This window comes from Battus philenor, unplaced genomic scaffold (genome assembly GCF_028537555.1).
Source record: "Battus philenor isolate CCGP_79_NKW_IND1 unplaced genomic scaffold, ilBatPhil1.0.hap1 SCAF_16, whole genome shotgun sequence".
In the NCBI taxonomy this organism is placed as follows: Eukaryota; Metazoa; Arthropoda; class Insecta; order Lepidoptera; family Papilionidae; genus Battus; species Battus philenor.
In genome coordinates this window covers 14325545-14353501 of record NW_027181678.1, presented here as the reverse complement: position 1 = coordinate 14353501, position 27957 = coordinate 14325545, and the positions used below count along the sequence as shown (strand labels likewise).

General features: G+C 35.4%; 2 protein-coding genes and 3 non-coding genes across 8 annotated transcripts; 2 read left to right on the top strand and 3 right to left on the bottom strand.

Annotated features, from left to right (window-relative positions):
* Positions 1 to 606: 606 nt before the first annotated feature.
* Positions 607 to 5752, top strand: LOC137919308 (uncharacterized Golgi apparatus membrane protein-like protein CG5021). Of its 2 annotated transcripts, none has more exons than XM_068762349.1 (6): positions 607 to 730; positions 1168 to 1232; positions 2280 to 2434; positions 3086 to 3165; positions 4054 to 4167; positions 4954 to 5752. In XM_068762349.1, exons 1-6 carry the CDS (start codon positions 716 to 718, stop codon positions 5143 to 5145), a joined length of 621 nt encoding a protein of 206 aa, XP_068618450.1. In that variant the 5' UTR covers positions 607 to 715; the 3' UTR covers positions 5146 to 5752. The 2 variants fall into 2 exon arrangements, with proteins under 2 accessions (XP_068618450.1, XP_068618449.1); XM_068762348.1 differs by having other exon boundaries at positions 1153 to 1232.
* A 605-nt stretch (positions 5753 to 6357) lies between these two features.
* TRNAI-UAU (transfer RNA isoleucine (anticodon UAU)) lies at positions 6358 to 6451 on the bottom strand. Its single transcript has 2 exons — positions 6414 to 6451; positions 6358 to 6393 (listed from the first exon to the last, which is right to left on the bottom strand). It is a non-coding gene; the product is annotated as a tRNA-Ile (tRNA).
* Positions 6452 to 6553: 102 nt separating this feature from the next.
* On the top strand, positions 6554 to 26223 carry Tmf (TATA element modulatory factor). 3 transcript variants are annotated; one of them, XM_068762381.1, is made up of 10 exons: positions 6554 to 8776; positions 11084 to 11298; positions 12107 to 12248; positions 18957 to 19176; positions 20076 to 20312; positions 21538 to 21730; positions 22595 to 22739; positions 23594 to 23674; positions 24169 to 24372; positions 24733 to 26223. In XM_068762381.1, the coding sequence occupies exons 1-10, from the start codon at positions 6875 to 6877 to the stop codon at positions 24877 to 24879; spliced, it is 3486 nt and encodes a 1161-aa protein (XP_068618482.1). In that variant the 5' UTR covers positions 6554 to 6874; the 3' UTR covers positions 24880 to 26223. The 3 variants fall into 3 exon arrangements, 2 of the variants coding, with proteins under 2 accessions (XP_068618482.1, XP_068618483.1); XR_011106725.1 differs by lacking the exons at positions 24169 to 24372; positions 24733 to 26223 and adding an exon at positions 23269 to 23344 and having other exon boundaries at positions 23594 to 23675; XM_068762382.1 differs by lacking the exon at positions 23594 to 23674.
* TRNAN-GUU (transfer RNA asparagine (anticodon GUU)) lies at positions 12836 to 12909 on the bottom strand. The gene has a single exon. It is a non-coding gene; the product is annotated as a tRNA-Asn (tRNA).
* On the bottom strand, positions 15257 to 15330 carry TRNAN-GUU (transfer RNA asparagine (anticodon GUU)). The gene has a single exon. It is a non-coding gene; the product is annotated as a tRNA-Asn (tRNA).
* Positions 26224 to 27957: the final 1734 nt, after the last annotated feature.

Here is a 27957-nt window from a genome sequence, read left to right as displayed (position 1 = left end):
TAATTAACGTGATAATTGCTTTAGCGACAAATATTTGTTACACAAAATTGATTAAAGACAGAGAGCAGGACTTGACAATATCACCAAATTGGAAGATACTATGTTAAAAAGTGGACGACTAAGATGGACATGAGTGGGTTATATATTATATATAAATATATATAGAGATATTAATAATAAGTGGACACAATCCACCACTTAGTGAACACCTATAAGCAACAAAATAGGGAAAAGACGCAGACTCTACAGACACACTTATTTCGAAATAGGGGCAGATGAAAAAATTTGAAGGGAGACTGCGTGATTACAAGTTGTGCTACATAAACAAATATAAGGTTGTATACAAGAGTAATGTTTGGTAATATATGCTAAATAATAGTAACAAAGCGACAAATAAAACACCACAGTATAAATAGTTTCTGGATATACTCTGTCAAATGTTTTAGGTGAAGTATATCGTTTATAAATATTACATCAATGGGTTGTTGTCCAAATTTTTAGTTCAAAAAAATAAACAAAACCAAAATCTAGGAACAACCATTGCCGAATTTATAATCTGTACTTTCGGTATGTGCGCTGTCAAACTGACTTACTCAATTGACACAGCATTATCTATTGCTATTTACACTTCGAATTGGTGAATAATTTGATTGATGTTTACGTGTAAATTAATGTATAGTTAATAAACGTTATAAGCTTCATTAGTGCTCACACCATGAATTCCGCCACTGTAAGTATGGCTTAATCGTTGCCTGAATGTTTCCCCTTTAGTGCACATATCGATTTTTTTGATCGTTAAACCTTCTACATTTCATATTTTAAGTTAAATATTGCTGCATTAATTTGCACCATAACGTATTAGTATTTCCTAAATTGGAACTATAATTTAGATCATAAAAAATAATTTTTCTCTTCATTATTACATCTTTATTACAAAATTTTTGTCATTTTTTTTAACCTTTCGATTGCTAACTAGATGTAACTAATGTGCCTAGGCATTTAATTATAATATTAGAAGATTATAAACTCACAAATCCTTTTCTATAGAGATAATATTTTGTTTGTTATAACTAGAATAATTAATTATTTTTGTACTCATGCTGGCTTTGCACGGCTTTCGCTAATGTAGTATCATTACCGCGCCACTTACAGCCAGGTGTGCCCCAGGTGCCGTTGCTTGATGACGACACCATTGCGTTTGGTGAAGAAGACAATGCCAACAAGCAATTTGTGTAAGTCTGTCCACTTAATTTCCTTATAGCTAAAAACCTGATATACATCTCATCAATTCTTTAATAATCTACTAAGTTTTGTGATGAGCAAGGTGTGGAATTCCTATGGTTGTCTGGTAGAGATGGGTTCAAGCAATAAGTCAAACATTTATTCCGATGTTTGTTCTTCCTGTCATGTTTATTATACCAGTATTTAAACATTTTCTTTGAAGAAACAAAGTAATAACATGCAACATGGTTTATTTTCTGGTGTGGAAGCAAAAATGACAAGTACATGCCATTCATTCATGTCAGCCAATAGGCACCCATTGTGTTAAATACCTTTGAGAATTCTGAAAAGTTATAGAATTAACTATTTCATACATATGACCATTGTCAAATTAATATCTATGGGAATATTTTATGTCTAGTTTAATATATATATTTTCATATAAAAGACTGAAATCCATTATATGACAGAAATCTAAAAAATAACAGAAATTTATTTAACTATATTTATATATTTATGTTACTTTGACAATGTTTATAAATAATTTTGTCAACATTTTTAAGTTTGAAATTGCCACCTGAAATTACCAGTGATGACTTATGGCATTGAAATATGGTCTCTCACTCATGGCTCCATTGGCAAGCTCACGATAACTCAAACAGTAGTGGTTGTAGCTATGTGATGGCTACCAGTTTTGTGTGATATGTGACTAGGCTACATAGAGCACTGAACTGATGGCTGCACACACCTGAAGTTTCTGGTGTGGAGATCACAGACTGGCAAGTGTAAAGTAGTATGGGCACACAAACAGGATAGATAACCTTTAAAAGTTATCTGAGACTAAGTACTGGTGTCTTCAACCAGTCCCATTGGAAACTCCTAAGAGAAGCCGCTGTCATGCAGTGAACCTTTTGCCACAGAGATGATGATAAAACTTTTGTTTTTGTTTATCTAATCTGTCGATTTTACTTGTAACATAACTGCGAATTAATTTAATAGAGAATTTGTAATGCTTTATGTTTTAATCAATTGGTAATCATGGTTTTCAATGTTTACAGGCATCCCTACATAGTGTTTTTCCATCTAATATTCCGGGGCTCAGCTATTGTTGTCTACATCCTGTGTGGTTGGTTCTCAGACTCATTCATAGCGAGCTTTGTGTTGGTCATACTGCTACTATCTGCTGATTTTTGGACGGTGAAAAATATAAGTGGTAAGTTTCTAAAAAGTTTTTCAATAAAGATTTCATTTTGAAAACCTACAGGTTATGTCAACAATATACAAAAAAAGCACTACAGGTAAAGGTATGTTCTAAATTGTAATTAAAGTAAAAAACCTGATGATTTATGGACCAAAAGAATGTATGTATTTTCCATAAAAGAAATCAGTCATCATCATAGCTCGAATAATTGTGTCTGAAGTGGCAGTTGTCATATTGCTCGTGCAACTGTCTGTTAAAAGGGTCTCTAGTAGTATCCTGGAGCCGGTTGACATAGCATGGGGGCCTCTCTCTAGGTGGACCGCTGAAAAAGTCAAAGTAGCTGGATGCAAGCACCGTAAGGCCATTCATCATAGCAATGTTTGAGGGAGGCCAATGCCTTGCAGTGAACATTTAATGGTTAAAATGAAGATGTTGGCGCATTTTTTATTAGAACTTTATATTTACCAAGCTGTATTACAACTTTTGATTTTAAAAGTAAAATCAATAGGTAATATTAAGTTAAATCAATCGTTTGGTTAAAATAATTCAGGTTTTAATACTTATTGCCTCTTATCTATCTAAATAAATTGAAAAAATATGTTAAATGATTATCTAATGTTTCATGTTCATTCTGATAAAACTAGTTATTGTATTTATTTACAGGCCGCCTTTTAGTAGGACTGCGCTGGTGGAACTATGTAGATGATGATGGTAAATCACATTGGGTCTTTGAATCCAGACAGGTATATATTATCTATAATGTATATTACAAAAAATTAAATGCGTTGTGGAGTTTCTTCTTGCTTCTTCTACACAACTATAACACCTTTCAAAGCAGAGTAGTGAAAAAAATAGATTAAAAAACTAGATAGAATAATAATAAGTTGATGATCAATAAATGTTTTTGGTCTGTCTCAGTTGCTATGGATTTTTTTAAAATAAAACATATTAAATTCTTCACTGTAAAGAATTACAAAAAAAAAAAAGTTTTCTGTTTCAAACACTGTAAGACTAGCAATAATGTAAGAGCTGATATTTTATATTTAATAACAACCTGAAATGTATTTTTGTAGTTTTGATTGACATCCACAGTAATGTACCGGTGTGATAATTATATTTATGTTAATCTTTCATTTGACTATTTTAATTGCAATATTTAAATTGTTCTCTACCTTCTGGATCCTTTTTAAAATAAAACGAAAAGTGGTGCAATCATACCCAAGTTAATTTGTATAGGCTCTATTAAATTGATACTGTTGGAATCTCATGTCTTTGGTTAGAGGTAAACATCTGAGGCAATTGTAAGTTGCAAGTTTAATTTTACCTCTTCGTAAATAATATAGTAACCTGCACAGCTGTCAAAGGGAAACCTGTATATAACTAGTAACACTAACATTTGATTCCAATTTTTTTGTGAGAAGACATGCATTTCACTCGTGGAAACATTATTTGGCTATTAATAGCTATACTTAACAACAAAAATAAGTATATACATCATTGTATACATATCACCTTTGCTGTGACATTTTAAAAATCGAATTATTAAAATTTTAGTTTTCTTTGATTAATATTAAAAATATATGTAATATTAGGTGTACTTGTAAATCGTAAAGTTTATTGCTTGCTTTCAGAACCGCGTGAATCGGAATGAAAGCCGTCTGTTCTGGTTAGGGCTCATCCTTTGCCCTATGATCTGGTCTGGATTCTTCCTCATCTGCCTTTTCAGTCTCAAGTTTAAATGGATGGTGAGTTCATTTCTGAGTCATAAATCGCATCATCTATGTAACATGAATAAATAATGATAATCCTGTTTACATATTACATAGTAACATTACCAACATGTTTAAACTGGAAATCCATAAACTTGTGAATAAAAAAACAAAATATACAAAAGAAATTATGTTTGTTAATTTCAGCCATTTTTATAAAAGATTTAAAAACCATTGATACTTTAAAATGTTTGGAGTTATAGTTACATTATCTGTCTTAAGAAGTAAAAAGTAAAAAGTAGAACCAGTAGAAGAAAAAAAAAATATTTTATCATAATTTATTTTCATAGCCGCCGTAAAATGTACTCAAATAATGTCACGTGACATATGATGCACAATATGCCGGCCCCCAGCTGAAACTAATTAAAAGAATATTTTTTTGGCAATAGATCTCTATTTGCAAAGAAAAACATTATGAATGGCCACAATCAATTAATATTTTACCAATGTATGTGTTACATTAAATGTCAAAAGTTTATATTTAAAACTGGTTTTAAAATCTTGTTTAAGTACTTTAAGTTTTATTTATGAATATGGCTAGAAAGAATTACATGTTGATTTGTGTGACTAATTATAATTCGTATTACTCAAGATTTATATATTCACAAATATGATGTGTCAATAAAATAATTTTAATCTAAAAAATATGCCAGTCGAATGCCTTTGTACGAATATTTACCTACTGCTCACACTAATTTAATAAATTATTTTGTAACCTTACCTCATCTGTTGTTTATCTTTTCAAATAAATTAATATTTCAGCTGCTGGTTCTCATAGCGCTGACCCTTACTGGCGCGAATCTTTACGGTTACGTCAAATGCAAATTTGGCGCGAAAGAGAACTTGAAGTCAGCGACCACAGACTTCGTAAAGAAACAGATACTACAAAACGCAACGTCATTCATGTTCACGCAACCCACGCCACCCACCACGAGCAACACTGGTGTAGTCTAAACTCATAATTATATTTAAATTTAATATAACATGCAATTTGTGTCGTAAGTGTATGTACTGGGTGGTTAAATAGTGTATGATAAATATTTGTTTTGGTTGCTATTTGTGAAATAAACGATCATTTGGAAAGATTTTGTATTATTATAAATGATTATCAATAAAAATATAAAACTATCGCAAATCGTGATGTTAATTTTGATTGCTTAAATGTGTGAAAAATATTGACTTTTTGAATTGTAGTAAAGATTGGCTCCTAATCGAGAGTTAGTCTGTATTATTTTTTTCACATAAGAGTAATCTAGGTTAAATTCTGTTTGGCATACATAACATTTTACAAATTCGCGCCCTTGTCTAGTTATAATTTTTTTTATAGAAAATACTCTCTGATTATTAATTTTCTGAATTTATTAAAAATCAACCGGACTTTAACCATGTTTTGCGATTAAAATAAAAAACAATGCTTTTATAAACTTTTTATGAGTCACATAAGAACTTTTAAACTATATTTTTAGATATTTCTGCATTTAAGTAGGGATAATTTCATATGTATTTGCATTTGTACATATTCATCAATAAATAAAAATACAATGTTAAAATTACTGTATGATTAAATAGGGTTTTAAATCTACATACTATATAAAATTGTAAAATATAAAAATAAAGGCTTTACTATATGTCAAAAAATGAGTTTCATTACAATAGATACATTACTAAAACTAGTCAAATGTCAATTTAAAATTAGTCATGTAAGTTAAAGAATTGGACGTCTTAATGGACAATTATAACATTTATCTGGATGCCTATGATAAGATATTCATTGGAAATTTAACAAGCGTGAAATTGTTCATCAATTCCTAGTCTAGCGATAATAATTTTCTTATTCCGAAGTCTACGTAAGCGTTATCGAACGCAAATCAAACTATCATGTTCTGTGTACAGCATGTTAGTATTATTGGATATTTTAATAAAATGAATAACAAAACTTTTACCTTAACTTTTCTGTTATTCCACATACCTTGGTATCGCTGTAATCCTTGATTTATAGTTGAATTTTGGCAAATAAATTATTATTAACCTGTATTAAGAATTTAAAATATAATTAATTTTAAACCTTACTATAATTTTTAGACGCAAAGTAAAAAAGAGTAAATAGATTGTCGGTTGATTTTGAAATTAAAATAAAAATTGAAATAAAAGTAAAAACAAAAATTATGCTCCAGGTGAGGCTCGAACTCACAACCCCGGCATTACTCACACGTACACTGTCTTATAAGTACCGTGCGCTAACCAATTGCGCCACTGGAGCTATGCGAGTGTCATCAAAATTTGTATATACATCCTACTATTCTATTCAGGTCAAATGACGTTCTTTTTTCGTGATTATCAAACGTCAAAGTCGGTCACAAAACAGTAGTTCCACACATTTGATCAATATTTTTAGAGGAAAGTAAAATTATAATAAATATCCATTAAATATTTAATATTCATTTAAATAGTCGATACGGTTCATCTGTTTACCTAGTCAGTTAGTGTTTGGCAAGTACAAGTGCAGAAACCTGACTAATTGCATAGAACATAAACACAAAATGGAATGTAATATGTAAACGTCATTTAATTGTGGTGGTGTATGTTGTGATTACGCTTCCAATAATATTTCGCGATGCCTGAACGCTTCGATTGTTGTGCAAAAATTATTTGTGTATAATTCAATATCTGATGTTTACTCAAAATGAATTGGTTCGATACTTCGGGGTTGACGAGTTTAGCTAAGACTGCACTTAAGGAGGCTCAGAAAACTATCGACAAAGCCTTGGATATCTCAGACGACAGCAGCGAAGAGCCAGACGATGACCCAGTCCCTTTAAAAACGAAGGCTATGAGCAGCGCCAATACGCCTCAAAAAGACAATTCAGATTTTTTTGCCTCCTGGGGGCTGACCGTTAGTGCCGAGAGCACAAAAGATCCGATAAAAGAGCAGCCTGTTGTCACGGAGAGCCCTTCGAAATCCAATCCGCAAAGCTTATGGGGATCGTTCGCCGGATCGTTCTTTGAGCCGCAGAAGGCATCCGAAAATGAATCTGCAATTGTTCGCCCACCTAAAGCTAAGTCCCTGAACGTTATATCTGATGGCAAATACGATAGCCAAGATGACTTGTTTTCAAGGAGTCAGCTTGTTATGTCCGATGGAGCAGATTGCCTAGAAAGAAAAAAAGAAGACGCTGCTTCTAAATTTGAAGATAGACGGAATTCATCCTTATCTCATAGATTGTCACTTGTCTCAAGTAGAAATAGTTCAGATTCTGTTGAAGTTTTGTCTCATAGTTTGAAGACTACACCCGATTCAGAGGTTTCTGTTCATACTATCTCCAATAGCAGTAGTGCTGGACAAAAACAGAATTCTGAATCTGTAGAAATATTGCCAGATAGTCTCATAAGCCCTAGTTCTATAGAATGTCTTGGTTTTGACAGTTATTATAGTGATAAAAATAGCAGCACCTCCTCAAATCTTTCTCCTGGTGATTTGTCAGACAAAAAGTCAACTCCTCTTGGAGAGGCAACAGAGAAAGTAGAAACAGCTGACAGTGTCAGCTTGGTGGCAGATGATGATGAAGACACTATGTCATATAATTCCATCTCGGAATGCACAGCACCAACTGTCCTTGACACCGATGACAAGCCTATTAGTCCTTTTCCAAAGCCACGACTTGATGTCCACAAAAAAGCAGCAGAAAAAGAGCTAATCCAGTTAGATCATCCAGTGGTAAGTCAAAAGATGCAAATAAGTGAAAACTCCTCAAATGATGGCTCCTGGTCAGACCGAACACTGAATGCTGACAATGACAGCATCATCCTCGAAGCTGCTGAAGAACATCGAAAAGAAGTTGACCAAGAAGATACACTGATAGAAAAATTGAGTGACTCTTCATCATTTTACAATGTTAATGTCTCAACAGACTTAATGCGTTCAGAAAGCTCAGCATTCATTAATGTGGAGAAGCAACAGTGCAGTGCACCTGGCAGCAGTGGGTCGTCTCAAAAGGAGAGCATGAAAGAAAGAACATCACCGATCAGCTCAGATAGCAAGAGTGATTTAGTCAAAATTGGCTCTGATCGTACATCAGGACACACCTCTGGTGATGAAGTGGAAACAGCCACCTCCTCTGACATTGAGATCATACCAAGTCCTAATGGAGATAACAGTCATAGTTTCTGTAGGAACAGTCCGGGAAAATATGGCTTAAAGCAAGCAAAGCTTGATGGCACCATGTCACCTAACCTAGTGGATTTAGTCTTGGGAAAGTCTTTGTCAACGAAAATACGTGGTCACACACGGGAACTCTCAGAAGCTTCTGTGCAAAGCAACACTAGTGATGAGAGCCAAGGTTCAGAAAATGAACGACTTATGCGGAGGCTATGTGAGATGGCGGAGATTTTAGATGCAAGAGAGAGTAGACTGATGGAAGTTAGTAGGAATAATGCGGAGTTGATTGAGAGTAATGCACATTTGAAGAGTCAGATGGAGTCGTTGCTTGCTAAGCATGATGTTGGTGACATTAACATGATCACAGAAGATTACACACAGAGGATGTCAGCACTGGAAAAGAAGTTTCAGCAGGCCATTAGAGAAAAGGTAAATTAGGCTAGTCTTTTTATTTTTAGTAGTCTTTGTAAAAATATCAGAATACTCATGTTTTGGGACATCCTTTTAAACTGTCTGGAATTTCTTCCTAAGGAAACCTAGTAAAGTATTTTACATTTAACTATAATATTATCATTTGTAACAAGTTTGACAAATCTATTGTGGTACCAACAAAAGCATTCATTACTTTCAAAAATAGAATGATTTTTTTTTAATTGGTATGTCATACATATCAACTTTATACATACTACATAAATAAATTCATATTCTTATTTAATCTCTTAAAGTTATTCATTAAAAATAATAACTTTTTGTTTAAACATACTACACATTTTTATTTGCCCAAGGCATTCTGAAAAAATCTATTTTAATTTTTTACATTTGTGATATGTAAAAGACCCTTCTTTTGTTATAATTGCCAGCTTCAAAAATATTTTTATATTTTGAACATATTTTTCTGCAGCAAATCCTAATAGATTGTCTATTTTTAGATTTCAGATATAGTAAGGCTTCATCCAATGATGCTTGTGAACACTTATAACACTGCTATCATAAATATATCAATATATTAAAATTATGATTTACAAAAGATTTTTTTTAATTTTTTTGATTCAATAAAATATGTCAACATGGCTTACCAGCTGTCTCATTACAACTGTATCATTTGATAATAACAAATCATACAGTGCCAACCAGTATAGATAAGACACATATATAATTTTACACAGATGAAATAAACATAAATAATAACTGTAATAAAATGCATTTTTTACTTTAAGGCATTGTTTATGCTTCAATATTCCCAATTTTTTTGGGTTTGAGACTCCTTTTCCAATATGAACTGATATCTCAGATGGAACCCTCATATGGACACTTCATCATCAGTCAAAAGATGTCCACTGCCAACCGTAGGCTTCCCACAGAAATTCCCAATACAACTGATTGAAAATGGCCTGAATTAAGTGTTTGACAATGTTACTCCAAAACTTTAAGGTCCAAGCTGTCATCTCATATTATTGATACATAATATGAAGAACAGATGGATGGTGGTAGCTATCTGAAAGAACAAGAAGGTCGATTGACTGGCTGCCTGATGTTGATTAACAATTTGAAAGTGCTTGTAACAGTTTATTTGAATAAGGAATGTTTTGATTTGATAAAACTAAGCAATTTAAAAATATGTTTAGATTGCTTAGAAAGGAACTAAGCATTTTTATTTATTAACAGAAATGATGGAAAAATAAATGTGTAATTATCAAAGAGAACATTAAAATAAAGATAGAACCTTAAAAAAATTAACGATTAGAGGATGGAGCTTCCCTTTCCTACTAAAATCTTAGTCATTGAAATATTTTATAAGTGTCTTGTAAGTTTTTTAAATATTGATATCCAAAATCGATTTTCAATCATGTAGACCCCTGAGAAACCGTTTTTGGCCCCCTGTAGTCAATGGACTACCTTTGAAATATCTGGTCCAGCAAGTTAGACCAAATTAAAACAAATATTTTAGAATTTACCTGCACTTCATTCTAAATAGACATGGTAACTAAGACATGTGCAAGAGTTGATTTAATTCTTTTAATTAAGTCCTAAATTAATGACTGCAAAAGTTGTTCCCCTTATTTTCTAAATGTGGACTCATCTCTTGCCACAAGTGTAAACACATTTTTACTTCATTATGATTAACCAAAGTGATAAGTTCAAATATTAATTCTCCTATCATAACTTGATTATATTTCAAAATAAAGATTTTAAACAGTGACTTTTTTGTACATTTTTAATTAGTGATTTTAATGAATATCATTGTAAATCCCAAATTTTTCTAAATTTAATTAACAATCACATAAAATATTAAAATTGTACAAGTGATGTTAACAATTGTTGTTTTACTAAAATTGGTTCACAAAAGAAAATTTATAATATAGTAATTTTATTGATTAGATAAAGGTTAAAAAAATGTTTACAGATAAAATGAATTAGTTCTAAATGCATTTTTAATGTTAAAACTAATTCCATTTACTCATTGTGACCTGACAACATTTCTTTTTAATTTGAATTGTTTATACTTATTATTTATTGCTCATTTGTGTACACATAGCGATGTACCCAAAAGTTCATAATCCTGTAATTATCAAGTTGTATTTTTTAAATTTAATAATTAATTTTCTTTTATCTAAATTTAAAACAATATTATAAATGTATAAGTGTTTTTTATCTCTCACTCAGTTTTATATTTAATAGGATATTTTTTAAAAAAAATTTGTGCCGCAGTTTTAGATAGAGATATATTATTTTTAGGATCAGCTAAGGAAGGAGCTTGATAAGCTGAAGACTGAATCTACCCGTAAGAGCTCGTCGGAGCTTGAGAATGGCATAAAGGAGAGGGACGAGGTGATCGCCCAGCTGCAGGAAGAGGGAGAGAAGTTGGCCCGTCAGGAGTTACAACACTCAAATATCATTAAGAAGCTTCGTGCCAAGGAGAAAGACAATGAACAAGTCATAAAAGGCCTAAGGTTAGTGTTTTCTTGCTCTGTACAAATGCTGTTTCATCATTATTACATCAGCCGATAGATGCCAAAGAGATCACCAGGATGACTGGTCTTGTCACCTAGTGTCCACCTCCTCACGCCGTGTCTACTGGCTCGTGGTCGCTACTGGGCAAGCTTTTTGCCCCAACGGCCATCGGTGGCACAAGCGATATGCCACCCCCACTGCTACTTCAGATGAGCAACTCTTCGAGTTACGTCTGTGACATTGGTTCTACTGCAGGTCTACCCATTTCTAGTTTGATCTTGCAGCAAAACCCCAAGTATAACTTTAGCTATTGCTCTCCGGGTGACCAAAAGTCTTCTCATATGTCCATCTAGTAGGGTTATCCCCTACTTACAGACTCGGAGTTTTATTTTAGTTTTGAGTTGGTAACATTCAAGATACCTTGCTTCTGGGGGGAGGACAGGGTTATGTGCTGTTTCTATCTACTAAAACTCTTGGTTGTCGCTCTCTGTCCACATACAAATGTGGGATTCCAATAACATGATCAAGAAAAATTAGTACAAGTTTTTCATTATTTTTAATATTTATTATAATGTATATTAAAATATATATTTAAGTTTGTCCAGATTTCCTCCAAATACAGCTGACAGAAATATACATTATGTGAAGAAGAGAACTTACATTCTTTGGCCAAAATTATTAAAGCTTTAACTAATTACAATGTAACTGATGATGACTTGCTCTCGTTGTTCTCACCGGTGGTCATCTTTGATAACCTTTTAATTACAATTAACTGTTTTCAATGTTAATGTGTTGATGGACGTACAGGGACAAGATATCCGAGCTGACCGCGGAGCTGGATCGCGTGAAACGCTCCATGGCTGCCAAGGAGGAACTGGAGGTCAGCCAGATTGAAGCAGTGTACCGGCTAACCAACGCTAACAAGAAGATGGAGACTGAGCTAATTGAGGTATTTATTGAAATGTCCCTGGTTGCAGGTCGCTTTAAACTTGTCCTAACGGAAATCTATAGCAGAGGCCTATGGCCAGAAGTGGACCTACTGTAGCTGGAACGATGATGAATAATATAACAAGCCTTTGTCCCAAATCACCCTCGGCCAAGCATATCTTTAACGATAGGTATACCGGTATTCCAGGGCTGTCACTGCCCAGAGCATTTGTTACAAGGAGCATGCCTGTGGCGCCCTTTGCCTCACTATTAAAGATGCTCCATATGATCATGGTCATACTGAACAGGTTCATGCGTAATGAAGACCTGCATGTAGAATTGAAGTTACTTGCCCAGTTATTAAAAGTCCACAATCATTCCATTATTTGGACTCTGCCGCTCCTTTTTGTGTCATATATTGAGGATTCGAGACCCATTTTGTAAAGCTAGTGTTGCAATATGTTACTTTATTTGTGCTGTTTTGACCTTACGAGTAGAGAATTTTTTTTTTATTAAATAATAAGATTTGTTATAATAAAGAAAAGATATTTTTTAAAAATAGATATTCTTAAAGCAAATTACTTATTAAAATAGGACAAAAAGTGTTTCCGCCCCCGGGTGGGCTCGAACCACCAACCTTTCGGTTAACAGCCGAACGCGCTAGCCGATTGCGCCACGGAGGCGATGAGAGACCGTTTGAAATTATAAACTTAGTTTCACTATGAAAAATATTGTATATATCTATATAGTTCTTATTAAATCATATATCTGTATAGTTAATATTATATATAAATTGAGGCCTATAAATGTTTAGTATATTAATATATAAAATTTAAAATGAAGGTAAAGTGCATATCTCAATTGGTTCGATCTTATCTCCATGCACTTCGCGAGAACGACATTTGTTTGTTTAAATATTTACCTTTAATATTACAATGACAAGAAAGAAATTATACAGTTTTTTTATATAGATATGCCCGTCATTTATATACAATGTACACATATTTAGTACCCTCTAATACTAATAATGAATAGAAAAATGATTTAAACGTGAACACAATAACGGAAACAATTCAAGTTTTAATTAAATTTAAATAATTTTAAATTTGCAAAAAATAATATATTTCGAACATGTAAATTAAACGTTAACACAGTTATTTTAATTATAATAAAAATATAATAAGAATAATTAGGACATAATTTCTTTGAATGCATGAATATATCACCTTAGTATTATATTATCTGTGTGAACACACGACGCGCCACGTGTCCGTGATATACTATCGCACGCCTTGTTTATCGCACACGAGCGCAGCTGCTTGATTAAATAGCATCGCGTGGTATACATTGCCGTTTTTGTTAGAAATTAATAATATTATTGTAATGATTTTAATACATAACCCGTTATGGAACCGTAACCGTTTAAAATTGTTTTCTTGTAGCAATATGTTAATTGGGTGGTTTTATTTATCATAAAATCACGTTGGCCTAGTGATTTTATTATCTATGACAACCTTTTAAAAATGGCGCCAATTAACATTAAAAAAACTGTGCTTTTATATTAATGTCTAGAACAGAGGTTTGCCACTTGTGCGATAACATACGTAATTTATGTGTGGATTAGGAAAGTTTTTATACAAGATAGACGAATTAATAAAGGCATACTCCGAAATACGCTTTATTTATGTTTTTTCTATTATATTGCGAAGGGTAAACATTTTGTTCGTAATTGGAGTAGGCAGGATGGTGGTTGTTTCCAACCGGTCTTATTGGAAATATAAATTATAGCCCTTTGTCTGGCTGTGGACTTAAGACTGCTGATGTGATGATGACGGTGAATTACTTTAGATGGTACAATTTCAGGTTTAGTTACACATCTTATAAACAACGTAAAGAGACATAATTTTGTCTTTACTACTGAATATCACGAATGTGTAGTTCTTTTAACAGAATATTTAAACAATTTGCCTGCCATAGATATTTTCGCGGTTCTTATGACTCTTTAGGAACCATCTCAATAATTCACTGTATATATAACAGATTTTTAAATTTTAATTCGGTATTTTTAAGCACACAGCCTTGAAGCAGATTGCACGCCGAAACATTTATGAATTAATAGCTCTTTTGGTGTCTAAAGTCGTAAGGCAGATGTTTCCACATGCGATCACTTTTATGTTTTTTTTTATGTAGTCTGATCTTTCTAGAATGTTTCATATAGTAATTTTTTTAATATATCACCTATAAAGGAACACAACAGATTCATTATCATACATTGTCATGTTGACTCTTTGGCTTAATATAAAAAAAAATATATGTTATATAGGAGGCGTAAGGATTTTAGTCTAAGGTGGGGCGTGGCATAAAAAAGGTTGGAAAATACTGGTTTATGCGGTAACCTTTAACTTATGTGCACTGCTGGTGTACTTAAATAAATAAATTTCTCATCATACCATGTGTTCTTCGTAAGTCCATCGCGTTATATGATGTGGAACCAGGTCGGGTACTCTGGGATGACAAACCCTGGGACTTTAAAAATGTATTGCCGTTACTTCCTACCAATGCTGCTTTGCAAGTCCGTTCCAAAAGTGAGCTGATGTTCACTCTTGACAGGTGTTGATTCTTCAGCAGGAGTTGGAAAGATTTCGCTTTTATACCCTTCGCTTACTACCGCATACAAGTTCACTAAGAATTTATATGAAGTAACTTCTTTCTTTCGCTGATGACATGCATCCGAGACGTGGTCACTTACGACGGGCATTCATTAAGAAGGCTGAAGGTCAATTTAAGTTACATCTTCAGCAAAGAAAGCATTAAGTTGGGTATTAAATAAGTTAAGACTTAACAAAAATCAATACCGAATGCGACAATTTTAACGTCAGTTGTGAAGTAAAAACATTGATATAGATAATGTAACATTTTTTAATCAGTTTTAATTTAATTCGACATTATTATAAAAATAAAAAAAATACTTTAGTCAAAGTGTATTTGCGGAAAGATGTTTTATAAATAAAATAGGACAAAAAGTTTTTCCGCCCCCGGGTGGGCTCGAACCACCAACCTTTCGGTTAACAGCCGAACGCGCTAGCCGATTGCGCCACGGAGGCGATGGGAGACCTCTTGAAATTATAAATAGGCTTCCGCGATAAAAAAAATTGTTTTTTTTTTTATGTATAATTCCTATGAAAGATACAGATAAAAATCTGTATAGATTATTAAAATCAATTGACAGATTAAATAGACAGTTGTCATGTACAAGTTATGCGATATAGATTAATAATTTATTTGTATTTCATATATCGTATTTTTACTGTATTATCGTAAGAATATATGAATATGTAATAATTTGATTGTTTGTAATTTTAGCCTAGATTAATTAAGATTTACTTTACAAAAATATAAATTTAAGTATAACATGTTTCGCATTCACATTACTGATAGATTAAAGGGAAATAAATAAATAAATTAATATTTTATTATTTATAAATACTATCTGAAGCAGATAGCGAATTGCAAAAGATAAAAGAGAAAGAAAAGTCTATTTAAATTGAATTGATTAAGGAAAATAGAGATTCATTTATATACAGAATGATTGGTTATAAGTTTCCTAGATACACTTTAATGTTGGTAACACATCCACGACTCTGTTCGTCGATTGGATTTCAAATGGCTGTCCATTCGCGAGCTGAGAAATTTGCCATATAAACTCTATTCCTTACTCATGTCTAACACTTCACCTTCCTACTTCACGCTTGAAATTGCTTGACTCAAACCGTGACTGATATCTACAGTGTTCAAATAATCTTTAACTGCGTTGTCCTTCTCACAAATCTGACTTTTTCTTTCTTCTTTTCTCGTACAAAGCGCTCTGCTTTGTACTAAAAATAAATAACAATGAAATTGTCTTTCCTTGGGCAATAGAGAGCCAGCAAACCGGTGTATGTTTAACAAGAAGGTTCGGGATCTGTTGGCAGAAGAATGATCATAAATGTAATATACATAATATCTTCTTATTTAAGTACAGTACTTGGCGATAAATATTGCACATCGACCGTTGGAAAGAGACAATCGGCTAATTTCGGCTTCGTAGAGCACTATCTCTGTCCCACACTACCTATGTAACGTTTTGTCAGTCGTTGTATTTCGCGCGACAGAGATAACGCTCTACAAAGCCGTAATTAGCCGGTTGTCTCTTTTTATCGCCTATCTCTATTTATCGCCGGGTACTGTACATATTTATAAATATATATTTATGTAATTATAATAAGTATAGTATTTATATAAATATTATACGTTTGTGTAACCAATTAACTTTTTTATAAAATATGGTCACCTGTTCACTGATTCTCTGCAATACCTTGGATTGACTGGTAGAGAATGCGTAAAGGCATTGTCTGTCTTTACAAAATTTGTGAAAAGGGCTGATAAATACATATATATGTTATATTAGTTATTTTTATAGCGATACGACTGGCCAATTCCTTTTGACAGTACAAAATGTGCAAGAACAGAAACCATTGATTTTTTATATGTTTTATAATAATAAAAGCTTGTATATTATATACTTATTTTACAATTGATATATAATTAATTTTAAGTGAGTGGTTTGTACATTGAACCGTCTTTGGGTGAAGGCTTCCAACTTCTTCATTGTCTCTCTTTCTTTTGCTTGAGTCAACTTTCGTTGTCCTATGTCTATTATATCATCAGCCTACTGTCTGCTGGTCCCTTCTAGGAAAGGATAGGTAGGCATTTAGTCCTATGGCTTTTACACCTATTTTCAATCAGCCTGTATATATGTATATATATTTAATATAAGATAGTTTATAGTAAGCTTATGTAAAGTGAACGAAATTTATATATAGCGACCTCGTAGGCAAGTAACGGTTTCGGTTGTGATCATCTTTGAAAGGTCACAACTGAAGGTCACGGACTCAGTTGGAGCGCATCGATCTCGTATTGAGAGGTCATTCCGAACATATATTTCTAAATCAATATTGCTTCAATTTTTAATATATTAAGGGAACCGGAAAGTAATGGCGTTTCTGTCGACATATTTTACAGAAATACCTATTGATTTGTTACTGCACCGGCATTGATTTTGTATACTAGACGGCAAAAGGTTGTTGATAACGAAGGTGAATATATTGTTGATAAGAAATAAAAACTTGTTAAAGATGTAGTCGTTTGAATTTAACTTAAGAAAGCGACGTTACTTTCCTGTCACCCATATATATTGTAGTTTAGATATGATGTTCGCACCGCGCAAACTATTTTGTTCGAAAAGCGAGAATGGGGTAAATAATTTTGCAGATTGGCGTTTCGCTTCGATGGTCATAACGTGGTTGACATGTCCAAACCTCAAACTAAAATAAAGAACGTATTTTTTTAAACAACTTGCTCTGTTGGCCAAATGGTGTTTATAGACTCTACGGGCTTATGGGGTAGAGCGTCTCAGCGCTTAGACTGACATCGAAGGCTCCCAAGGAAGGCTCGACTCAGGTCGCTATATACTACAATCTCACCGGTAGACGCTTTATGGAGTGATTATATTCAAAGGCACCCAAGGGGGAAACAAGGGAACCCCAACTTGAAAAATAATGTTCCTTAAAGTTGAAGCAGGACATTTCATAATGTACAAAGTAATTTATTAAGTAACTAGCTGTTTTCTGCACGTTTTGTTACGTCACAAACTAAAATAAATTTGACGGAAACAAATTCCACAAAGTATTCAGTTCATTTTGAAGTAATTCAATAGATTAAAAAGAATAAAAAGTTAGAAACATTCGCCGGCTCATGCCCAACAACTTTGCTAAAGATCCTCACATGTTCAAACGCATAGTTTACGGTTCTATGAGAGACATACAGACAAACATTCTTTTATATAAATATAGATTTAATTCTTTACCTTGGTATTTGTTTTGAAAACATCCATATTCTAACGATGCCTAGCCAGAAATTCTTACAAAGAAATTTAAATATTGCAAAATATTTACACACAAACATACATATATATACATATACATACACATATATGTACATATATATACTGAACACTTCTCACCGATTACGGCCTCTAACTTCTTTTTGCGGGGCATCCCACGCGATGTATACCGGCCTACTTGATGAGTGCATTGTTCTACTTTCACAGATGTGACCAGGTCATGGTCTTCTAACGAAGAGTTTCTTCCTAGTCTCCTTTTAAGCACATGACGTATTAGAAAAGACTTGATATTTATTCTTTCATTGACTTGTTCAACATTATATATATAAGAAACAAGGTTTGTTATGCGATTACTCGACGTCAAACTTTAGCGCGAGGCAATCTACTACCAGCGACATCTGCCGGGGCTGTTTTTTTTATTATTTTTTTTATGGCCCCCGCAATTGGGGGCCTCTCGTACCCCTATCTTGTGTGGGATAGGGACTTTATGGGCAAATTTACTTATTCACATTATTATTTATTATTTACATTCTCTCCTTTCATACTTCACATATTCTTTCAGTCTATTCTTTCATGCCACAATTCTGCTGTCTTTCCCTTTTGCTCTGTGACCTTTCATTGCTCCCTCGTTACACATTACATTTTATATCTTTATTTCTATTTGTTTACATTTTATCACATTTATTTCTTATTATCTATTTACATTTCTAAGTTTTCCTTAAGTTTTATTTTTGTCTATTGCCGGGGCTGTGTGAAGTAATGTAGCTTTTTGATTGATTGTAATGACAGACAAAGAGTGCACTGGAGGACACGACGCAGCGGCTGGAGGTGGCGCGCGCGTCCCTGGAGGCAGCTCGCCGGGAGCTGGCCGAGCTGCAGCGCAACGCCGGCGAGGCGGACCGGGCACGTGCAGCCTTGGAGCGCGAGCGCACCCAGCGGGAACGCGCCGAGCACGACGCAGAACGCTTGCGGGCTGATCTACAACAGCTGCGTCTTGACCGCGCTAAAGGTCAGCACACACCATCATCATGTCAACCGGAACACATTCGCTGCAAGACACGGGCTTGCCTTAAAAATTGCCTCAATGCGCCTGCATCCAGTGATTTGAGACTATAACTATGTCGTCGGTCCATCTAGTCCTGGTCTACAGTGTCACCAGGCGAGTGTAAGCATCAGCCATGTGCTCCTTCAACTACTCTTTCAGATTTAATGGAATCAGGCGTTACCTTGCGGAAGTCCATCCTAAGTAAGAGAAGGACCAATATTTAGCCACACCCGCACATCCCCAGGAGCCATGTTACACCGTTTAGTATAACATGGCTCCTGAGGACGCCCCGTGGAGGGGTGAAACACGTGTTGAGTGATTTGACGGTGGCAGTTGTATAATTCGCATTGTTTGCCGCATACGCATTTTTCGGCGGGCTGGCGGGCGGAGGCACTTTGTTGCACGATTACCACTGCATGTGCGGAAGTGACTAAATATTGGTCCTTTTCTTACTTACTCTTTCAGAGCAATTTTTTACATGGCCAGAGTTTCGATGAATTTGCTTCGGAAAGCTTTCTCTCAAAAACTGGTCAGACTCTTTGGAAATATACTTTAACCACTAAGGTCACCCGATTTAACTTCAATATATATCTTTTATGGTGCTTTCTCAAAGATAGTATACGATAACAATCCGTACAATCGCCGAACTGTTGTAAATTTAAAGTAAATTATTTGTCGAGAAATTAGATCAATTGAACCAAGTTTTTAGCTGTATAACTGAATAAGTAATGATGTAAACAAAAATCAAGCCCAAACATTATAAAAGTGTCTGTCATTTAACTGTAGCGGCGAGGCGTGGGAAAAAAAGAAATGGTTAATATAGAGAAGATATTACTGAGAGCTGATGAAAAGGTTTTGTTCAGAGGAGCAGCGCTGGATCGCGCGCGAAGAGGCTCTGCGGCGCGAGGTGGCGGAGGCGCGCGAGGCGGGCGCGGCGCCGGGGGGAGCGGCAGGGGGCGTGGTGGGGGCCGGGGAGTGCGCCACGTGCAGCGAGGGTGCTGCATCGGCGCTATTGGCTCAGCTGGCAGCGCTGCAGCGCTCCGCACTGGAGAGAGAGCGCGCGCATGCCGTCGCCGCTGCCTCGCTGCGGCGCCTGCTCGGTCAGTGCATGCACACACACACACGCAGCGGCAATAATCCGTTTAAAGTGAGGGCGGTCCGATGAAGCTGTTAAAGCCGCAAGGCTATCAGCATTAACTTCTTCCGAAACAATACAATACGAAGCGTCAATAATCCGTTTAAAGCGAGGGCGGTCCGGAGAGGCCCGTGTCTCTCCCGACCGCCGCGTAGTCCTCGCTTCGCGTTACATACTTAACTCAATCACTCACTACACTATACACCTATACGGTTATAGTTTTCCACGTTTGGTCGTCTTCGCCGTAACTGTGGTACGTTCCACAGCCTATAATTACGGCCCGTGGACCTCTGTTTCCACGGGCTCCAGTTCGATGAAGCTGTATAAAGCCAAAACCGGCTAGCAGCATAACTTCAGACACAACAAATGACAAATGACGCAGCGGCTCCAACGCCAACACTAACACACACAAGCAAAGCAACAGCGTGACGTGATCACAATTATATAAGCTTTGATGAAGTTTCTTCCTGAAGAGTTGCTTTCTGAAATAGTAGTAGAGTTACTAGCCAGGCAATGGCGATTGACCAAGTCGAGGGTCCTTTTCGGAGGCGAGTAAGAAGGAAGGAGGAGTGGAAACCCAAGCCCAAGTCCTCTAGTGGGGACCCTTGACCCTAATCACTCCATGGAACATCAGCTGAAGCGATCTAAATGGTCGGCTTTCACAATTCGGTAAAATAGAAAAGTGTAGCGACTTGTGCTAAAACTCTGTTAGGAGTCTTCGAGCTTTATTAACCTTTGAAGAGGTAAATCCCCGGAATCTACAAATGCCATTTTGAATAAAAATATTACAACTCTAACACCCGTGAAACACATATCTCCGCTGGTAGAACTACTCTATCTTTCATTTATAACATATTCTTATTCTGGCCGTAAATACAGTTACAAGTTAAAAAAAAACAATATTAATTTTAAATGTGGAATTTATCATTCTTATATGAATTTTACAATTGTACAATGTTTATTGATGAACGTTTTTCAACAGTACTTTACCGGTAATGACGAACCATTTGCAATATTAAATATACAAGTAAAAATGTTATCTATGTATTATAAAGATTTTTAGATTTAAAGTCCAGTACATAAATTACAGTAACAATTTATTAATTTATTAATTAGATAGAAAAAGATTAGATTTTTTGGTAGAATATATATGGTTAGAATAAGTAGGTGAAGTGTGATTGTGTATTCAGAGGAGGCAGAGACAGCGTGCGCGAAGGGGGCGGAAAGAGAGCGAGTGGCGCGAGAGGAGAGTCAGGCGGTGCGGGAGCGACTTGCGGCCGCAGAGGGACAGCTCTCAGATGCGCTTGCGCAATGTGACTCCCTCTCAGCGCACTGCCAGCTCGCCGTGCAGCGACAACAAGCCGCTGATGAAGAGTTGCAAAGGTCAGTTACATACATAGGAATATGACTGATGATGATACTCCTTCCACCATTCGATATTCACCAGTTTCAAGACTTTCGTATACCACAGGAGATGTCAACCACCGATCATTCTAGAAAGATGTTAAAGTTTCTTTCGTTACTTTCTCTCCTGACGTGGTTATTCCGTGGTAGCAGTGACAGCAATAGACCTAATCAACATTCGTAAAGAAAATCCATATTTACACTTTTATTGCCAATTTTATATTCTTTTCTATGATACATTTCATAGTCAGTAAAAAGTTCAAATATCATCACGGAACTAAAATTTGACTAGTGACATAATCACAAACACACACACGCACACGCACGCATGCGCGCTCACTATCTCTATCTTTCTCAGTTTTTCTTCCTCTCCCTTTCTTACACAGACACATCACCATTATGATGCGAAAACCTAAGGGAATGTTTACATGTGTGCCTATTTACTATTGGTGCAATTTTCTTATTTTGTTTGTCTACTTTAATAAGTTACAATAGTGTATTTTTTGTGCCCTGTAACTATATCATAAGTTATTAAAGGACTACTTGTGCTCGCGACATCGTCTGCGTGGAATTGAAATTAAAAAAAGATTTAGTTTATCAAGTTTTTCTCTAGATTAAGAATTTTGAAAAAATGAAAAAAAAAAGATGTATTTATATATATATATATATATATACATATATATATATATATATATATAAATATTTATATATATAAATACATCTTTTATTTTTTCATTTTTTTTTATATATTTATATATATATATATACGCGTGAAGTACACATCAATTTTATTCATTTGTATAGATAAAGTAAGTATTTTATGCGTTATTATTTTTGTGACAGAAAAAACGAAGAGCTTGAGCAACTGAAATCTCAGACTGAAGCTAGGATATCGACGCTGGAGCAGCGGCTGAAGGAGGTGGAACAACAGCTGGAGAGTGAGAGGACTGCCCTCGATACTGAGAGGAAGAGGAACGAAATCTTACAGGTGCTGTATTTACACGATCTAAACCATAAATGGTTCACAACGCCATGAGAGACCTGGAGCCGCCGACAGCTTAAACTACAACTACCTTTGTCATTGGCACAAGAATTACAAATATGCGCCTACCCTCAGCTATTAATTTTGAACTATCAAGTGTTTACAAAAACATGTGTCTGCCCCACATGTTACCAAGTTATACAATGCAGTCATCCTTAAATATATCAGGTAGCGCAAAAGTAATGTCATAACGTGAACGTGCATTAATATTTACAAATGGCGCCAAATGTCACTGTCACTTTGACATTTGTGATATAGATATGTATAGAATTAGTTGTCAATAAGCGGTGGAGTATGTCTATATATCTATATCATAGACGTCAAAGCGCTTTGTAAAAAGACACGTTCATATTATGACATTACTTTAGCACCACCTATTAGAAGGTGATTGGAAATAGGTGTAACCTGTATAAATTGATCATTCTGATATATGTGTGGAATGGAACGTAATAACATGTGTGAATATGAACGCTAGATAGTGCGAGCGAGAGGAGTGTGAAAGGAAGGGAGAGAGACGACGGTTGAACGACGATGGCGCGTGCGCAGTTTAGGTTAGTTCTTTTTTAATATAAATATTTATGCCCCACGAAAAACTTTCAAATTCAATGCCTGCGTCCCGATTACTACATATGTTACATTATTAGCTTACTAATAGTAAAATCTTTAGAGACAGATAATAAATAAATAATTTTAATATATATCATGTATCAATTGACAACATAAGAGTAGTATTGTCTTTTAATGATTTTACACTTATTATCCATTATCCTGTATAAAGATATTTGTATGCGTTTGTACAGGAGCAGGCAGCCGCACGGGGTGATGTTTCGCCCCCACAGTCCGTCGCGTCGGACTCACTCTCCGTCTCACTCTGGGCACCGGTCAGTCACCAGCATTAACTACACTTCTTTTCATCCGATAGACGCTCACGCGACTTCTACCAGCCCTATCGACCATCAGCTGCACGAGCGACGTGCTCCGCCCACTGCCATTTCAAATGAGCATTTCTTCGAACCACTTATTCCGGTTATCGAACCTGCGACCTACCACTCTGCCACTGGGTTTACCACTGTTCAACATCAATATAGAAAATATATAAATAATCACACAGTACCATAGTCCGTTTAATAATATAACAATAAATAACAGAGCCGTTAGTTAAATTTTAGGAAATGCAAGAAATTTTACTAGAAGATAGATATTATTAGTATTATTTGAGGTCAATAAATAAGTGTATATTAGATTAAAAAAACCTTTATAAAACATATTAAAATTGAAATCATGTTCCATTGTAAACAGCGCCATCTATGTTTGACATAAGGTTTGTGCATAGATATGGTGTTTTTGCGTATTAATTTGGGAGTGGTGGCCACAGGAGGATGGTGGACGGTCGTCGCCGCCGCTGATCGCGCTGTCGGGCGGCGTGTCGGCGCTGGGGCTGGAGGAGGCGATGGCGGCGGTCACAAGACGCGACGGCTCCCTGCGGGCCATGGCCGCCACAGTGGCAGCCTTACGCACCGAACGTACAGCCTTGCGCTCGCAGCTTGCACATCTGCATGCACAGCTTCAGGAGCACCAGGTACACTGATGATTGGTCATCAAGAGCTATTAAGGCTCTAGATGTCGCCTCTGTTATCGTAAGCTCAAAGGCGGGAGTGTTAAGCTCGATGAACTTTACTGCAGCCCGGTCAATGTATCTGTTGGTCAACTTTGTAAAGGACTATTAGACGAGATATTAAGTATGTAAATAGTAATTTAACTTTATATATATTTATTACAAAGTATTTATAAAAAATACTTTTTGTTCCTACGAAAATATTTTATTGTTTATTTTAAGCTTTGAATTTGAAATTCTATGGACAAAGAAGCGACATCTATCGTCAGGTAATTAAAACTAAGACATTTACTTTTATTGATAGTTGCAAATTGTTCGGCACAGAGCCTACAGGAGCAGTACGATGCGCTGCTACAAATGTACGGTGAGAAGGAGGAGCAGATGTCGGAGCTGGAGCTGGACCTGCAGGATGTCACCCAGCTGTACAAGGCGCAGCTGGACGAGCTGGTGGCCCTCAAGGCGCAGCGGTAGCCCGCGCCGTGCCCAGCTTGTCACCTTGCTCTTCGATACATCAAGGTCATGAAAACTGAAGACAACTGAAACAAATTCATTGATGCTATTGTTTGGTGCTAAGGCAATTCGACACGATCTTAAGCAGCAATGTAACGACGTTACCGAAATATCGTTTTTTGAGGAAATCTTCACTTGTAGCAATCTACATATATTCCGCTAGAGGGCGCTGAACTTGTAAATGGTTTTACTACTAATTAACGCAACCGCAGCAGAAGTTGTTTTAACGCCAAAATAATGTCACATGTCGTGGAAAGTGGAACATTTACCTTTTTTCTTTCGCAGCTATAACTATGAAATCGCAATTTGTTTCGGTTTAGGCGAATTTCAAATTCAAATTTTAGTAGCATTAAAAATGGCGTCATAATCAACAAGCAACATGGAATCCAAAATGACGCGTTCAAATTACAAGATTGCTCTTTATTAGTGCATTAGAAATTGCCCTTTGACACCGAGATGAAGTATAACTTTTGCTGTGAATGCGTTATCCAAGTTTTTTTTATTTGTGGAGTTTCTTTCTCAATAGAGCCTTTTACATTCACTGTATTATACTCCAAAAAAATTTCAGCTTATTCTTTATCTCACTTTTCAAATCTTTAATGCAATTCTATATCGTTTTTCTGCTTATTATAATAATAATCTAAAGTAAATATATCATTTAATATTCATACGGCCTGAAAACCTTAATATGAATGTAAATAGTGATTTTGTCTAGTGGAATTATCAAAAAGTTTGTATATATCAACAAATTGATATCAGCGCCATCTATTGCCATATTTAGGAAACTATTCGACGTGTCTGCAGGGCGTTTATTTTCCCGCTAAAAGGCCTTTATATAGATAAAATATTAATTTGCTCAAAATCGGAGATGTTTATTGAATTTGTACGTAAATTTTAATTTTAAAATTGTTTTTCGTGTACGCTTTAATGCGAAAGGTGTTTAAAAAATTCAAAAAAAAAACTGTTTCTCTTTACGTAATAATTAAAATATATCAGCCAGAGTCACAAACATTTCAGTTAGCTGAAAAATAAAACTAAATACATTTTTGATTGCAATCAAAAAGTTATGATAAATATTAATATAGTAATTAAAACATTTTCGTTTCGACCATCTCATGACTTCATATAATGGTGGTATATCAACATGGTGATAGTATTCTAGTGCCACAAGAACACTCGATGTCGAGTGATATTTCACTCAACGCTGTACATAGCTTTCATTGTGATATTTTATCTCTGTATAAATTATTAATTTAATCATCAATATAAATTTATATGGAATATTTCGAAGTATTGTAACTTAAATGTATGTATATTAAAAATTATAAAAATCAATTAAATGTTGTTGTTATTTGATGACGTTTTTGTTTACCTTATTGAACTCTACTAGTGATTATGTAGCGGGTTCAAATCCCGTTACGTTATACACGGGGGTTTTTTGTTTAAAAGCAGTAAGTCTTTTTATTATGACGTGACTAGAGATTGACTGGCAAATGGAGCTCTTGTTGTTGAAAAGCACCAAGTTTTTATTTTTTAATTAAAGGATCCATATTTCACAGACATTTGCGTTCGTGCCTTTGTTTTATAATTTACGTTAAATTTTCCGAAAAGGAACTGCTCTACTCCTAAGGTTCTCGACTCCTGGTTTCCTAAGACACTGCATGGTGTAATCTGAAGTGTAAGTTGAGCTTTCACTTTGAACGCGTTTATCATTGCTCTAAGGTCTGGCCCACGGCGATTTAATTTACTAAAACCCGCGACATCGTACATAACGCGTGTTAGTCGCAATGCTTCACGATGTGAAAAAATATCGCGTATTTTTTTTAGAATTTTTAACGTTACATGATGTCCACTAAATAATCTCTTTCAAATGGATGTAAGGAATAGATGTCCGTTGAACAACAGTGTCCGCGTGGTATCAATATCACGTCACACACGTGCGTGTATTACACGGACGAGACTCAAGACGCGATCGCAAGGTTCATTGATGTGAATACGACAATCGTCGCACAGACACTGACGCACAACCGGAGGACGGCGGTATAGAGCAGGGATGAGGAAGTGGTCGTTTGAAATGTAATGTACGTAAAATTTTTAGGGCGACGTAAAAATTGATTAAGAGACTTAGTAAACACCGTAACATGCAAAAAGCAGAGGAAAAAATCTGAAATTATAACTTCAATAAGTCTATGAAATTTCGTCTTTTGCATCGGTGCAATGAAACTAGGATAGAATATGTGGATTTGTATAATACATAGAGCCACAATTAAATCGGACAGCTTTATGTTTTCAATACGGGTCGTGTGTCCACTAATGGTGCGCGCAGAGTGTCGTCAGGAACGTTCAGTCTCGCGTTTGGGAACATTGAATGTAAGTAGATGAGAAGATCGCCACAGGTGCAAGACAACGCGGCTAATAAATGTTGTCTGAACGGAGTCCATCTTGAAACTAGAAATCGCGGGTAGTTTTGCATTGCCACTGAATCAATTAAGAGCACACAGCAAGCGGCCGCTTCACGACTGTGATAATAAGGCTCACAATAGCATATACCGGTCATGCCTTCTCGCCTGCCTTAGGTGAGGAAGGTAAAAGAAAATAGCGAACTCGGCAACAAAAGAAAGATATATTTCTATACAAAGAGTAATGGGTAGAAAATACTCCCCTGATGGTGGTGGTAAGCAGCCGTACGATCTTCCGGGACTGGTCAGGCGGTAGCAGGTGGAAACTGGAAACCCTAGTAGTAGACAGGATGTGTTCGTGCCGGTACGAGGTACGCATAGATTCAACATTAATAAGCGTAGGTTATTTTTAGTATAAAACTCGCACCTGTGAATAAATGTAACTGTTATAATATACATATATAAATATATATACAATTTGTTTCGCTGACAGTAAGCCGCGAGATGGCTTGCGACGAATGAAGGAAAGAAGTCGAAGCTTGAACAGAAAGTCCCAAGTAGAAGTGTGTATATTCATACAAGCCTCGCCCGTATTTATGCCGGCGTAAATGAACAATTATATTTCTGTGGGATTCCCCTT